Source organism: Eucyclogobius newberryi, unplaced genomic scaffold (genome assembly GCF_026437365.1).
Source record: "Eucyclogobius newberryi isolate DKJ021-1_F unplaced genomic scaffold, fEucNew1.0.hap1 SCAF_19, whole genome shotgun sequence".
In the NCBI taxonomy this organism is placed as follows: domain Eukaryota; kingdom Metazoa; phylum Chordata; class Actinopteri; order Gobiiformes; family Gobiidae; genus Eucyclogobius; species Eucyclogobius newberryi.
Window position 1 is genome coordinate 19676347 of NW_027315823.1, and position 15193 is coordinate 19691539.

The 15193-nt window shown below is 40.4% G+C and overlaps 1 protein-coding gene across 5 annotated transcripts in view; it reads right to left on the minus strand.

Moving 5' to 3' along the window:
* pcbp4 (poly(rC) binding protein 4) overlaps window positions 1-15193 on the minus strand; it is a 119925-nt gene that overhangs the window by 37758 nt on the left and 66974 nt on the right. For all 5 annotated transcript variants that reach the window (XM_072452074.1, XM_072452075.1, XM_072452073.1 and 2 more), the window contains exons 5-6: window positions 4759-4791; window positions 1361-1477 (exon numbers count right to left, since the gene is read on the minus strand). In XM_072452074.1, coding sequence (XP_072308175.1) covers window positions 1361-1477; window positions 4759-4791 — 150 coding nt within the window. The remainder of the gene's footprint in view (window positions 1-1360; window positions 1478-4758; window positions 4792-15193) is intronic.

Here is a 15193-nt window from a genome sequence, read left to right on the forward strand (position 1 = left end):
CAGAATCATCCCAGCTTCTGCTACTACACAAACGTATATATATATTTGTGTTTGCTCTCCACACAGAAGTAGCGAAGCGTTTGTTTATGTCACGTATAAAGCAGAGTGTGCCTTTGGGGGGAGGAACGTGGGTTATTTTGAACAATGCTGAGTGCTTCGGATTCCAAACTTTGCCTTTACAAAAGTAATACACCAAGTATGTGTAAACATATTCGTAATCCCCATAGTATATTGAGCCATACAGGGAATTTGCTGCTATTCCCAAAATGTGTTCTGATAACAATACCTGCCTCTTGTGTCTCTTTTAATGCAAAAAAGAAACTTGTACGTTGACCTTATTTAAATGAAGTTCCCAACCCAAGTATTTAAATTGCTTTACCCCTCTGCAATTTATCACACACACTAAGCCTCGGTTTGTAACTATTTTTAGGGAACTATAGTTTATACTTTTATTTAGGGAACATACCGGCTGTTTTCTCAATCCATAATAGAATTACCGGTATGTAATAGAATTCAGAAATGCAGAAACATACCCATAGGACAACAAACAAACATGAGGGAAATAAAAGTATCTTGAATTAAAAAGACCAAATTACCCTTTTTGGATTAAATTCATGAGGTGTTTGTAAAATGAATGAACCACTTAGGACAACTTGAATGAGAGGTCTTTTCATTCTGTTTTATTCAGTTACTGAATTATTGGCTCAGTATTATAACCTCTTCTAACCTAAAAGGTGATAGTTTGAATCCTCAGACCATCTTTGTGTCCTTCCTAGACACTTCATGATGCACGTTTTTTAGATAAATAACATGTTGCCTCAAATAGTACTGACGGACTGTATTTGTTAAGAGAAAGAATGCATCTATACGTAACTCCTTTGTTTACTGGTGATGAATAAAAGCAGGTTGTCATAGTCCTAATAGCTGTAATGAGAACGCTGAGGAGGAGGAGGTGGAGGAGGAGGACAGATTCAGAGCGCTATGGCTCCACGGAGAGGCTTTAAAGGTAGGAAATTAAATGGGAGTCAGTGAGATGGAGATGAAAGGAGAAAGATAGTTTCAAAAAGACTGGAAACATATAGGAATTATGCAGTAGAAGCTAATGCTAATGGAGGTGAAAGGATTGAGCTTATCATAAAATATCACACAAGAATGAAATGGGTGGTTCCACCAAACACACATGTGCAAATTGGCTTCAATTCTTATCAGTCGTTATTCATAATCTCAGTGAATAGTTTAGCCAAATTGCTCACTTGAAGCTGAGAAGACGGGTACGGTGATAGCCACTCGCTTTTTTAATTCAAGCAATCTTAAACGTTGTGGCGTGTATTCAGTGCAGGAGAATGATTAGCGTGCGTACCTCTTCCAGTTTGAATGCGATCATGGTAAAGGCCCGAAACACGCAGTCAGTGGGTCCCGTGATGGTGATGATCCTCTCGGGACAGGAGCCTTCTGAGATGTTGATCCTGGCACTGCTCTGGAGGTGCACACGGAGACGGACACATGGGGGAGGGGACAGGCAGGGGGAGGCAGGAGAGGCAGTCAAATTAATTTAGGAGGGTCAAGGGATAAAGGAATTGGATTGAAGATTGATTGATGGGAGGCAGAGGGGTCGAGACAAATGATGTGAGGTTGGGGGCGGGGTTAAGGAAGGATGGAAGGAAAGGTAGAGAACATGTTAATGAGGACGGGTCCGAACACAGAAGAGGAGTAAAGTACTTGTCATATTATCTTCATGCCCCAGTCCTAAACGGAGAGGAGAGCAAAGAACTGCCACTGAGCAGATCAACTAGAAATGGAGTTTCAATATGAGGTCACGACCCATTGCATTGTCCAAGGTAAATTATAGGCCAGATATGGGTCTAGGTTTTGATGAATTCCACCAAAGACAATTATATGATTGTCAAAATGCTATAATGTTAAATGTTAAAGACATTTTCAGTATAGATCCCAAATAACAAAAGAAAAGGGAATTATTGGCCAACAATTCTTGTCCCTAAATGTCACTTTATACACACATTGTTGGTTGGTGCTCATGGGAACTATTACGTTTACTGTTGCTGTCCCTAAAAGCAGCCCTAATATCAGACGATTTAAATGCATTCTAAATATAATTTTAAATCAATAGAAACCTTCCAAATAAAATCTTCGCGCTAAAATCTTCTATTATTCCTTCAAGTTTAATACTATACTAATCTCTGTGGACACGAGCAGGTGGCTGACCCTCCACCAGAACAGTTACTGGTGCACCTTTAAATAATATGGTACCTCTGACTTTAAATGAAGACTTACTTTAACAAAACTTCCAGTCGTCTCTGTTTCATGAGATATTATAAAATGATGTGAGAAAAGGTAAGGACGGAATGATTCAGGGCCAGGATTGGTAAATGAAGGTGGGGTTTATGCAAAGTATTGTTAAAAGGACAGGGAGTTATAGACAGACAGAGAGGAACAGATCAGTGGAACTGGAAAGACAAGGTGTAGCAAATATCTAAGGAGGAAAGTGTACAGTATGGTTTGGATGCACTTTAGGTTAAATAGGATGAGTTTGAAATGATAGGTGCTGATTAAAGTATGAAATAAATAATGGAAGGGCTTTGTAACCATTTTCTTCTCGTAGGAAGTACACACCATGTGTGTCATACTTGAGCTGACACATGCTTTGGCAGTTTCACTTTTTAACCTGTTCAGAAGGCCAATTAAAACGTGTGCTGTGTTTGGATTACACTGCCGTGGGTTAACTATTATATAGACTTACACATAATCATAAAACATATTTCATTAATGTGTGGCTGTGTCTATTGATTTGTATGCACTTTTGAGCTAACAATTCTATGTAGGTTTATATAGCGCTAACTGAACAGTCCAGAAGATTCTTATCCATTATGATCTAATGCCTTCATTTACATTTGGTTAATTAAACACTCAAAACATCATATGATCCTTTGGTTTCATGCAATTTTCCTCAGGTTTATGGTTATAACAGATGGATTTTCTTATTGGACACATTATGACACATTAAGTGAGATATAATAAACATTTGGTCTTTGGATAGCGTTCTTTTACTCAAACTATGTTTCCCTAACTTGGCTTAATTTGAGTGTTATATTTGGGCAATTTTAACTTTTTATTCCCTCGATAGATAGAGACACATCTCTGAATGCCCTTCCTATCTTGCTTCTCTCTGTGGAGTGCACACATATCAATTATTTTCTCTGAGGACAAACGTTTTCAACACAAATCCACCCTCCGGATGCAATTTGGGCATAATATTTAACAAATCTCAAACTAAATTGAGTACATTTAGACTCATTAAAACATTATTGCTGCTTGTTTACTTGGAGAGAGCCACCTTGAGGAGTGTTGTGACCTATTTTGTTTATGCAAGATTGGAATTAAACATCTATTTGTTATGGATGCACTTTGTTTTTTCACTTTTGGAATTCGTTTTATAGGTCTGTGTAACACTGGCACTGCCATACACTGTCAGGTTTGTAGTTCTTTATTAAACCGTTCATTCGATAGTACAATATAAAAATGTATATAAAAATGTATATATATATATATATATATATATATATATATATATATATATATATATATATATAATTATTATTATTATTATTATTATTATTATTATTATTATATAAATAATTCAATTAAGTTAAACAAAAATGGCCTGAAAATGTGAGTCTATCTAAACTATAGTGCAAGTTTCCACGGGGGAAAAGACGTTGATATTGTAATCGTATAGACAGAACCTACAGAAAACACATTATTAATAATGAATACTCATATTGATCCAAACGCAAATGAATTAGTCGTAGATTATACTTTTGAGGACAAAACAAAAACTGAAACTAGCATACACCGCCTGCAATACAGTAGCTCTGAGCCTCCTACTGGAGAACTGCAGCATGTGATGATCTTTCAGCTGCAACACGGCATTTAAACCCAATTGATGCAGTGAAACAACCATGTGGAAAGACAAATCCCGTGGTCATGGAAAAGATGTCAGTGTGTTTGAGAAGGGTCAAATCATTGGAAAAGCAGAACCTAATCCACTACAGATATGTACCCCAGTGAGAGTGTTTGGGACGAGCTGGAGAAGGCTTTGTGCAGCGGTCACTCTCACATCATCAATACAAGATCAACTGGAAAATAATGCAACACTGGATGGAAATAAATATTTTAATTGTCCAATCCTACCAAATATTAGAACGTGTGACTCTCTTTTTCGGTGGCGACTTTTTTTTGTACATATATATCTGCAACTATATAATTTATGCATTCAGTTACACACATCATCCTTTTCTAATGTTTTTTGTCTTGGATGTCAGGAGAAATACGAGGACATTTACTCCGTCGGGAGCCGCATGACTACTGCGTCTCCCCAGGCCAATGACAGCAAAGACAGCTAAAGATGTGAACAGCATGACAGCAACGACTTTGAACAATGACTGGAAGAGTAATAAAGTAAAAGGATGTCTTACTTTTCTTTGTAGTTGGCTTATGGATGCAAATACACTAATACAAACGTTATAGTTATTGCACTATATAATAACTCTAGATGTGTCTATCATGTTAAAAGTACATTTGGCACTTGCAATGGTGCCAAATGAGTTGTGCCTTTTGATTAGGTCCTAATTAGCAGGATGGATGTCCAGGGTTATGGTGGATTATTTGGAGGCATGCAGGGGAGACGGAACAGAAGAAATAAAGAAAGAAAGAATGACTGGATGAGTGGATAAAACCTACCTCTTCTCGTATTCTCTTCACAGTTTCTCCTTTCTGTGGTGACACAAGGAAAAGGTGAGTTTGTGGAAAGACACACAACAATATTATCATCATATTCCAAGTCATACAATATGGTTAAGGAATACAACTAGAAAACAAAAACAACAAAATATATATAATAACTATAATATAAATACAATATAATCCACATCCTTTTATATAATTATTTGAACCACTTTTCAATGTCTCTCTGACCTCTTAATGTTGAAATTTGAAATATAGTACTTCTTAATACAACCTTTGAGTGCAAAACAGTAGTTGCAATGTTGCATTAAAAATTCAATTAATTAAGTCACGGTATGTCGGTGTAATCCCTCATTCGTCCAGGCGTGTTCCATAGTAGAAAAAGCTTCAGTTGTAGTCATCTGGACTCAGTTTGAAAAAATACTGAGTCCAGATGACTACAACTGAAGCTTTTTCTACTATAAGTCACGGTATGTTAATTTCCCATTGGTCATGAAAGGAAAAATGTGTCAAGCTAAAGTTTTCAGATGTTTGATAATCAACTTATTAGGCCCGAGCGCCACAAGCTGGCGAGAGGCCTATTAGTCTCGTAAGGCCGTGCGAAGCACGGCTGCGAAAGTGCGCACGTAGTGCGCACGAAATCGAGCGCGAAGCGCTCGCCCACTTCCAAACACTCACTAACGCACTCCTCCACTCATGCACGCCCCGTGCATACTAATTAGTTGTAGGAAAATGGAACATTACCGTTGTAAACGGGCGAAGCCCGTGCAAAAGTTCGCACTAAACGAGCACTTTACATTCATCCCCATACAAAGCACTCATTTGCGCTAAGTAGCTCACGAATACGTTCCCCATCTCTTGCATGTTCCGTGCATATAAGCATGTAATGCAAAAATTTAACATTATTACTGTATAGAGGGCCAAAAACACAAAGTGGGCGGAGCCCACTCAAAATTATCGAAAGTACCCGTCAGTGACCAGGGACCTACACCATGAGGTAGGAAAGCCGAAAATGTATAGTTTATGATATTTGAAAAATGGGAAACATTGTTTTCGCATCGGAATATTATTCTTTCTTTCTTCTTCTTCTTCTTCTTCTTCTTCTCGGGACCAACCCCCCTATTTTTCACCCAGTGAACATTGACGAAAAGTCACAAAAATTAGCAAACCTCTAAAAATCGTGCCTCTCTACATTCTGTCTATTTCCTTTTTCTAAAATTAAAAAAATTGGCGCGTCAGCGCCCCCAAATGTACCAAAAATGCATTGAGAGATGGGAAATGACCCAAAAAAAATCTGATCGTAGAATCATGAAATTTGGCGCAGAGGTAGATGGTGACAAGAGAAGTAAAAAATATTATTACGGCAACGCCGTCCGCCCAACCAAATGTTGGCCATATTGGTTCAAAAATGGCTTATTATGACTTGGGAGTTTTTCCAAACGTCTTACTTTTACAAACTCCTCCCAGGGCGTTGGCCCTAAAAAGCTGAAATTTGGTGAAAATGCTACTGAGGAGTGGGACATCAAAAGTTATCCAAATTACATTGATACCTCTCACGGTCTCTGTGCGGCAAAGCCGCAAACTGTAGCTAGAATTTCAGAAATCTCCCATATTTAAAATTTCTGCCGTTTGCGCAGATAAAGTCCGAATTGCGTCAAATTAGAATCAGTGGTTAAACTCTTTGCCCTAAACCTACTTGAAGTGAAATAAATGTATTTGGCGCCACAGCGCCTCCTACAGATTTTATATGGAGGTTAAATGTTTAGTTTTCCGAAATTTGACACAAAACTCAATGTTGGCATTCCCATCCAAAACGTCAATGAGACCCATGTCATAATTGTTATGGCTTTGCCGTAATGATGACCGAAACCTTCCATGTTATTTCAATGGGGAAATCGCCAGAACATGTTTACACTTTAGACTTTCACGAACTCCTCCCAGGGCGTTAGCCCTATTAACCTGAAATTTGGTGATACTCATCTTCAGGGGTGGACCATCAAAAGTTATCCACATTTTTATTCTAAGAGTCACGGTGTCTGTGCGGCAAAGCCGCACATTTTGCCAAGAATTCAAAATAAAATAGCTTTTTGATGGTAAAACAAAGGGGAGAAGATGTGACAGCGTCACAGATTCAGCAGTAGGCGTACTAAAAGGACAATTGGGGCGCGTTAGCGCCCCCTCCTCTTGCGGCGTGGCGGCGGCGTGGCGAGGGCCGATCATTGCCGCTTGCGGCTATATTTATTATTATTATTATTAGGAGTTATTTTCTGTCCAGAGCAGCTTAGTCTCAGCTCTCTCTCTGTGACAGTTTACTCTAATATGATGGAATCCTGGAGAGTAGTGACTTCACTTTGACACAATCCCCCCACATCACGGCAGTCATGTAACTTTAATACCGTCTTTATGGGCCAACACATGGCACGCAGCTCGACCACACACTGAGAAAGGAAACATATCTAAATATAGCCGCAAGCGGCAATGATCGGCCCTCGCTACGCCGCCGCCACGCCGCAAGAGGAGGGGGCGCTAACGCGCCCCAATTGTCCTTTTATTACGCCTACTGCTGAATCTGTGACGCTGTCACATCTTCTCCCCTTTGTTTTACCATCAAAAAGCTATTTTATTTTGAATTCTTGGCAAAATGTGCGGCTTTGCCGCACAGACACCGTGACTCTTTGAATAAAAATGTGGATAACTTTTGATGGTCCACCCCTGAAGTTGAGTCTCACCAAATTTCAGGTTAATATGTCTAACGCCCTAAGAGGAGTTTGTGAAAGTCTAAAGTGTAAACATGTTCTGGCGATTTCCCCATTGGAATAACATGGAAGGTTTCGGTCATCGTTACGGCAAAGCCATAACAATTATGACATGGGTCTCATTGACTTTTTTGATGGGGCCAAAATTGAGTTGTGTGTCAAATTTCATATAATTTCGCAAAACTAAATATTTAACCTCCATATAAAGTCTGTAGGGGGCGCTGTGGCTCCAAATTAATTTATTTCACTTCAAGTAGGTTTAGGGCAAAGAGTTTAACAACTGATTCTAATTTGACGCAATTCGGACTTTATCTGCGCAAACGGCAGAAATGTTAAATTTGGGAGATTTCTGAAATTCTTGCTACAGTTTGCGGCTTCGCCGCACAGAGACCGTGACAGGTATCAATGTAATTTGGATAACTTTTGATGTCCCACTCCTCAGTAGCATTTTCACCAAATTTCAGCTTTTTAGGGCCAACGCCCTGGGAGGAGTTCGTAAAAGTACGACGTTTGGAAAAACTGCGAAGTCATGTTTAGCCATTTTTGAAGCAATATGGCCGACATTTGGTTGGGCGGACGGCATTGCCGTAATAATATTTTTTACTTCTCTTGTCACCATCTACCTCTGCGCCAAATTTCATGATTCTACGATCAAATTTTTTTTGGGTCATTTCCCATCTCTCAATGCATTTTTGGTACATTTGGGGGCGCTGACGGGCCATTTTTTTTTTATTTTAGAAAAGGGAAATAGCCAGAATGTAGAGAGGCACGATTTTTAGAGGTGTGCAAATTTTTGTGACTTTTCGTCAATGTTCACTGGGTGAAAAATAGGGGGGTTGGTCCCGAGAAGAAGAAGAAAGAAAGAATATTAAAGCCGCAAGCGGCATCCAACGGCCCTCGCGGGCCGCCGGCCTTCCGACTCTGCGCTTTCGACTTGATAAAGATGGCGCCCTTATTGTGTGTTGAATAAAAAAAGAACTTGACAGACGGCGACACATTGGACATGGCCAATCCAGTGCAAATGAACACAAGTGTCAGTCAAATTTGCTGCGCCGCCGCACAGAGACCGTAGCACTTGGAATAAAAATATGGATAACTTTTGATGCCGCGCTTGTGTAGATGATTTTTCCCAAAGTAAAGCTTGATCGAGCTATTGCCCACGGAGGAGTTTGTTAAAGTGTGAAGCGTAAATGTGAACATTTCAAGGATTTGGCGTTTTTCCCATTTGTGACAGTATATTTGCAGCTCCACGGCACAGAGACCGTACCACTTAAAATCAAAATATGGATAACTTTTGATGCCCCGTTTGTGTAGATGATTTTCCCCAAATATGAGCTTGATCGGGCAATCGGCCTAGGAGGAGTTCGTTAAAGTGTGAAGCGTAAGAATGTGGTGATTTTAGAGATTTCGCTGTTTTCCCATTTCTGACATATATTTGCGGGTCCGCCACACAGAGACCGTAGCACTTAGAATCAAAATATGGGTAAGTTTTGATGCCCCGCTTGTGTAGATGATATTCTCCAAATATGAACTTGATCGGACAATCGCCCTAGGAGGAGTTTGTTAAAGTGTGAAGCGTAAAAATGTGGTGATTTGAGCGATTCTACGATTTTCCCATAAGGATAACATGGGATGTTTCTATCAACGCTACGGTTACGCCGTACAAAATATGACTTTGGCTCTCATACTTTTATGATCAGGATGGCAAATTAGAATTTTGTTCAAAATATCATGTCATTTGGAAAAACTCTATTGTTTATAGGCCACTCTGAAGGCCAAATAGTCAGAATTCTGGGAAACGTTTGCGGCTCCGTCGCACAAAGACCGTAAAAGTTATCCTTAAAATTTGGATAACTTTAGATACACCACTTGTCTAGAGGACGTACACCGATTTTGAGGTTGGTGGGCAAAACGCACTAGGAGGACTTCGTTAAAGTGTAAAACATAAAAATGTGGTAATTTGAGAGATTTTGTGGTTTTCCCATAGGGATAACATGGGAGGTTTCTGTCATCGCTACGACTACTGCGTAAAAATTTAGGCATTTTTGTGATTGGCTTTTGTGATCGGGACGGCAAAATAGAATTTTGGGTAAAGTTTAGACAATTTTGGTAAAACTAATTTTTGACCTTCAATGTTAATTTAAAGGTCACTCTGTAGGGGGCGCTATCACTGCCATTTCAATTTTGTCAGCCTAAACTGGTCCAAACTAGAAAGTTTAACAAATGATTCAAATTTGGTCCTAATCGGACTGGTTTTGATCAAATGGGAGCAATTTTTAGACCTGCAATATTCCAAAATAAGTTGTCCAACTTTGCGGCTGCGCCGCACACAGACCGTAAAAGGTATCTCAAAAAATTGAATAACTTTAGATGCCCCACTTGTCCAGAGGACGTCCGCCGATTTTGAAGTCGGTGGGCAAAACGCCCTAGGAGGAGTTCGTCAAAGTTTGACGTGAACAAAATGGCTAACACAGCGTGTTTTCATTTTCAAAGGAAGATGGTGGCCATAGGGTAAGTCTGGGGGCGTGGCCACAATAATATTTGTTTTTTGTCCTCACAAGAGGAATGCGTGTTCCGAATTTCGTAGCTCTACGACAAAGTTGACCTCGGGGCGTCTCCCATAGGCGCAATGTATTTTGACTTTTGTCGGTGGCGCTGTCGCGCCATTTTTTAACGAAAAAAAAAATGGCCCAGAAAAAACAAAATTTTTCGCCGATTTTGAATTTTGGGTAAAGTTTGGTGAGTTTTTGAGCATGTTCAGGGGGTCAAATTAGAGCTCAAAAAGCAGAAGAACAAGAAAAATTAAAGCCGCAAGCGGCATCCAACGGCCCTCGCGGGCCGCTGGCCTTCCGACTCTGCTCTCTGCATTTTACAGAGATGGCGCTAACGCAATTGTCTAAGAACTAAGACAGCGACACATTGGACATGTACAATGCTGTGCTTAACCAGTGCAAATGAACACAAATGTCGGTCAAATGTGCAGCTCCAGCGCACAGAGACCGTGACACTTGGAATAAAAATATGGATAACTTTTGATGCTCCGCTTGTGTAAATTATTTTTCCCAAATATGAGCTTGATCGAGCTATTGCCCACAGAGGAGTTCATTAAAGTGTGAAGCATAAATGTGAACATTTCAAGGATTTGGCGTTTTTCCCATTTGTGACAGTATATTTGCAGCTCCACGGCACAGAGACCGTAGCACTTAAAATCAAAATATGGATAACTTTTGATGCCCCATTTGTGTAGATGATTTCCCCAAATATGAGCTTGATCGGGCAATCGGCCTAGGAGGAGTTGGTGAAAGTGTGAAGCGTGAAAATGTGGTCATTTTAGAGATTTCGCTGTTTTCCCATTTCTGACATATATTTGCGGGTCCGCCACACAGAGACCGTAGCACTTAGAATCAAAATATGGATAACTTTTGATGCCCCGCTTGTGTAGATGATTTTCCCCAAATATGAGCTTGATCGGACAATCGCCCTAGGAGGAGTTTGTTAAAGTGTGAAGTGTAAAAATGTGGTGATTTGAGCAATTCTACGATTTTCCCATAAGGATAACATGGGATGTTTCTGTCAACGCTACGGTTACGCCGTACAAAATATGACTTTGGCTCTCATACTTGTATGATCAGGATGGCAAATTAGAATTTAGTGCAAAATGTCATGTCATTTGGAAAAACTCTATTGTTTATAGGCCACTCTGAAGGCCAAATAGTCAGAATTCTGGGAAACGTTTGCGGCTCCGTCGCACAGAGACCGTAAAAGTTATCCTTAAAATTTGGATAACTTTAGATGCACCACTTGTCTAGAGGACGTACACCGATTTTGAGGTTGGTGGGCAAAACGCACTAGGAGGAGTTCGTTGAAGTGTAAAAAATATAAAAATGTGGTAATTTGAGAGATTTTGCGGTTTTCCCATAGGGATAACATGGGAGGTTTCTGTCATCGCTACGACTACGCCGTAAAAATTTAGGCATTTTTGTGATTGGCTTTTGTGATCGGGACGACAAAATAGAATTTTGGGTAAAGTTTAGACAATTTTGGTAAAACTAATTTTTGACCTTCAATGTTATTTTAAAGGTCACTCTGTAGGGGGCGCTATCGCGGCCATTTCAATTTTGTCAGCCTAAACCGGTCCAAACTAGAAAGTTTAACAACTGATTCAAATTTGGTCCTAATCGGACTGGTTTTGATCAAATGGGAGCAATTTTTAGATCTGCAATATTCCAAAATAAGTTGTCCAACTTTGCGGCTGCGCCGCACACAGACCGTTAAAGGTATCTCAAAAAATTGAATAACTTTAGATGCCCCACTTGTCCAGAGGACGTACGCCGATTTTGAAGTTGGTGGGCAAAACGCCCTAGGAGGAGTTCGTCAAAGTTTGACGTGAACAAAATGACTAACACAGCGTATTTTCATTTTCAAAGGAAGATGGCAGCCATAGGGTAAGTCTGGGGGCGTGGCCACAATGATTTTTTTTGTTCGTCCTCACGAGAGGAATGCGTGTCCCGAATTTCGTAGCTTTACGCCAAAGTTGACCTCGGGGCGTCTCCCATAGGCGCAATGTATTTTGACTTTTGTCGGTGGCGCTGTTGCGCCATTTTTTAACGAAAAAAAAAATGGCCCAGAAAAAATCAAATTTTTCGCCGATTCTGAATTTTGGGCAAAGTTTGGTGAGTTTTTGAGCATGTTCAGGGGGTCAAATTAGAGATCAAAAAGCAGAAGAACAAGAAAAATAATTAAAGCCGCAAGCGGCATCCAACGGCCCTCGCGGGCCGCCGGCCTTCCGACTCTGCGCTTTCGACTTGATAAAGATGGCGCCCTTATTGTGTGTTGAATTAAAAAAGAACTTGACAGACGGGGACACATTGGACATGGCCAATCCAGTGCAAATGAACACAAGTGTCAGTCAAATTTGCTGCGCCGCCGCACAGAGACCTTAGCACTTGGAATAAAAATATGGATAACTTTTGATGCCGCGCTTGTGTAGATGATATTTCCCAAAGTAAAGCTTGATCGAGCTATTGCCCACGGAGGAGTTTGTTAAAGTGTGAAGCGTAAATGTGAACATTTCAAGGATTTGGCGTTTTTCCCATTTGTGACAGTATATTTGCAGCTCCACGGCACAGAGACCGTACCACTTAAAATCAAAATATGACTAACTTTTGATGCCCCGTTTGTGTAGATGATTTTCCCCAAATATGAGCTTGATCGGGCAATCGCCCTAGGAGGAGTTCGTTAAAGTGTGAAGCGTAAAAATGTGGTCATTTTAGAGATTTCGCTGTTTTCCCATTTCTGACATATATTTGCGGGTCCGCCACACAGAGACCGTAGCACTTAGAATCAAAATATGGATAAGTTTTGATGCCCCGCTTGTGTAGATGATATTCTCCAAATATGAGCTTGATCGGACAATCACCCTAGGAGGAGTTCATTAAAGTGTGAAGCGTAAAAATGTGGTGATTTGAGAAATTCTACGATTTTCCCATAAGGATAACATGGGATGTTTCTGTCAACGCTACGGTTACGCCGTACAAAATATGACTTTGGCTCTCATACTTTTATGATCAGGATGGCAAATTAGAATTTTGTTCAAAATATCATGTCATTTGGAAAAACTCTATTGTTTATAGACCACTCTGAAGGCCAAATAGTCAGAATTCTGGGAAACGTTTGCGGCTCCGTCGCACAGAGACCGTAAAAGTTATCCTTAAAATTTGGATAACTTTAGATGCCCCACTTGTCTAGAGGACGTACACCAATTTTGAGGTTGGTGGGCAAAACGCACTAGGAGGACTTCGTTAAAGTGTAAAACATAAAAATGTGGTAATTTGAGAGATTTTGTGGTTTTCCCATAGGGATAACATGGGAGGTTTCTGTCATCGCTACGACTACGCCGTAAAAAATTAGGCATTTTTGTGATTGGCTTTTGTGATTGGGACGGCAAAGTAGAATTTTGGGTAAAGTTTAGACAATTTTGGTAAAACTAATTTTTGACCTTCAATGTTAATTTAAAGGTCACTCTGTAGGGGGCGCTATCGCGCCCATTTCAATTTTGTCAGCCTAAACTGGTCCAAACTAGAAAGTTTAACAACTGATTCAAATTTGGTCCTAATCGGACTGGTTTTGATCAAATGGGAACAATTTTTAGATCTGCAATATTCCAAAATAAGTTGTCCAACTTTGCGGCTGCGCCGCACACAGACCGTAAAAGGTATCTCAAAAAATTGGATAACTTTAGATGCCCCACTTGTCCAGAGGACGTACGCCGATTTTGAAGTCGGTGGGCAAAACGCCCTAGGAGGAGTTCGTCAAAGTTTGACGTAAACAAAATGGCTAACTCAGCTTGTTTTCATTTTCAAAGGAAGATGGCGGCCATAGGGTAAGTCTGGGGGCGTGGCCACAATAATATTTTTTTTTTGTCCTCACGAGAGGAATGCGTGTCCCGAATTTCGTAGCTTTACGACAAAGTTGACCTCGGGGCGTCTCCCATAGGCGCAATGTATTTTGACTTTTGTCGGTGGCGCTGTCGCGCCATTTTTTAACGAAAAAAAAAATGGCCCAGAAAAAATCAAATTTTTCGCCGATTCTGAATTTTGGGCAAAGTTTGGTGAGTTTTTGAGCATGTTCAGGGGGTCAAATTAGAGCTCAAAAAGCAGAAGAACAAGAAAAATAAAAATAATTAAAGCCGCAAGTGGCATCCAACGGCCCTCGCGGGCCGCCGGCCTTCCGACTCTGCGCTTTCGACTTGATAAAGATGGCGCCCTTATTGTGTGTTGAATAAAAAAAGAACTTGACAGACGGCGACACATTGGACATGGCCAATCCAGTGCAAATGAACACAAGTGTCAGTCAAATTTGCTGCGCCGCCGCACAGAGACCGTAGCACTTGGAATAAAAATATGGATAACTTTTGATGCCGCGCTTGTGTAGATGATATTTCCCAAAGTAAAGGTTGATCGAGCTATTGCCCACGGAGGAGTTTGTTAAAGTGTGAAGCGTAAATGTGAACATTTCAAGGATTTGGCGTTTTTCCCATTTGTGACAGTATATTTGCAGCTCCACGGCACAGAGACCGTACCACTTAAAATCAAAATATGGATAACTTTTGATGCCCTGTTTGTGTAGATGATTTTCCCCAAATATGAGCTTGATCAGGCAATCGCCCTAGGAGGAGTTTGTTGAAGTGTGAAGCGTAAAAATGTGGTCATTTTAGAGATTTCGCTGTTTTCCTATTTCTGACATATTTGCAGCTCCACGGCACAGAGACCGTAGCACTTGAAATCAAAATATGGATACGTTTTGATGCCCCGCTTGTGTAGATGATATTCCCCAAATATGAACTTGATCGGACAATCGCCCTAGGAGGAGTTCATTAAAGTGTGAAGCGTAAAAATGTGGTGATTTGAGCGATTCTGCGATTTTCCCATAAGGATAACATGGGATGTTTCTGTCATCGCTACGGTTACGCCGTACAAAATATGACTTTGGCTCTCATACTTGTATGATCAGGATGGCAAATTAGAATTTTGTGCAAAATATCATGTCATTTGGAAAAACTCTATTGTTTATAGGCCACTCTGAAGGCCAAATAGTCAGAATTCTGGGAAACGTTTGCGGCTCCATCGCACAGAGACCGTAAAAGTTATCCTTAAAATTTGGATAACTTTAGATGC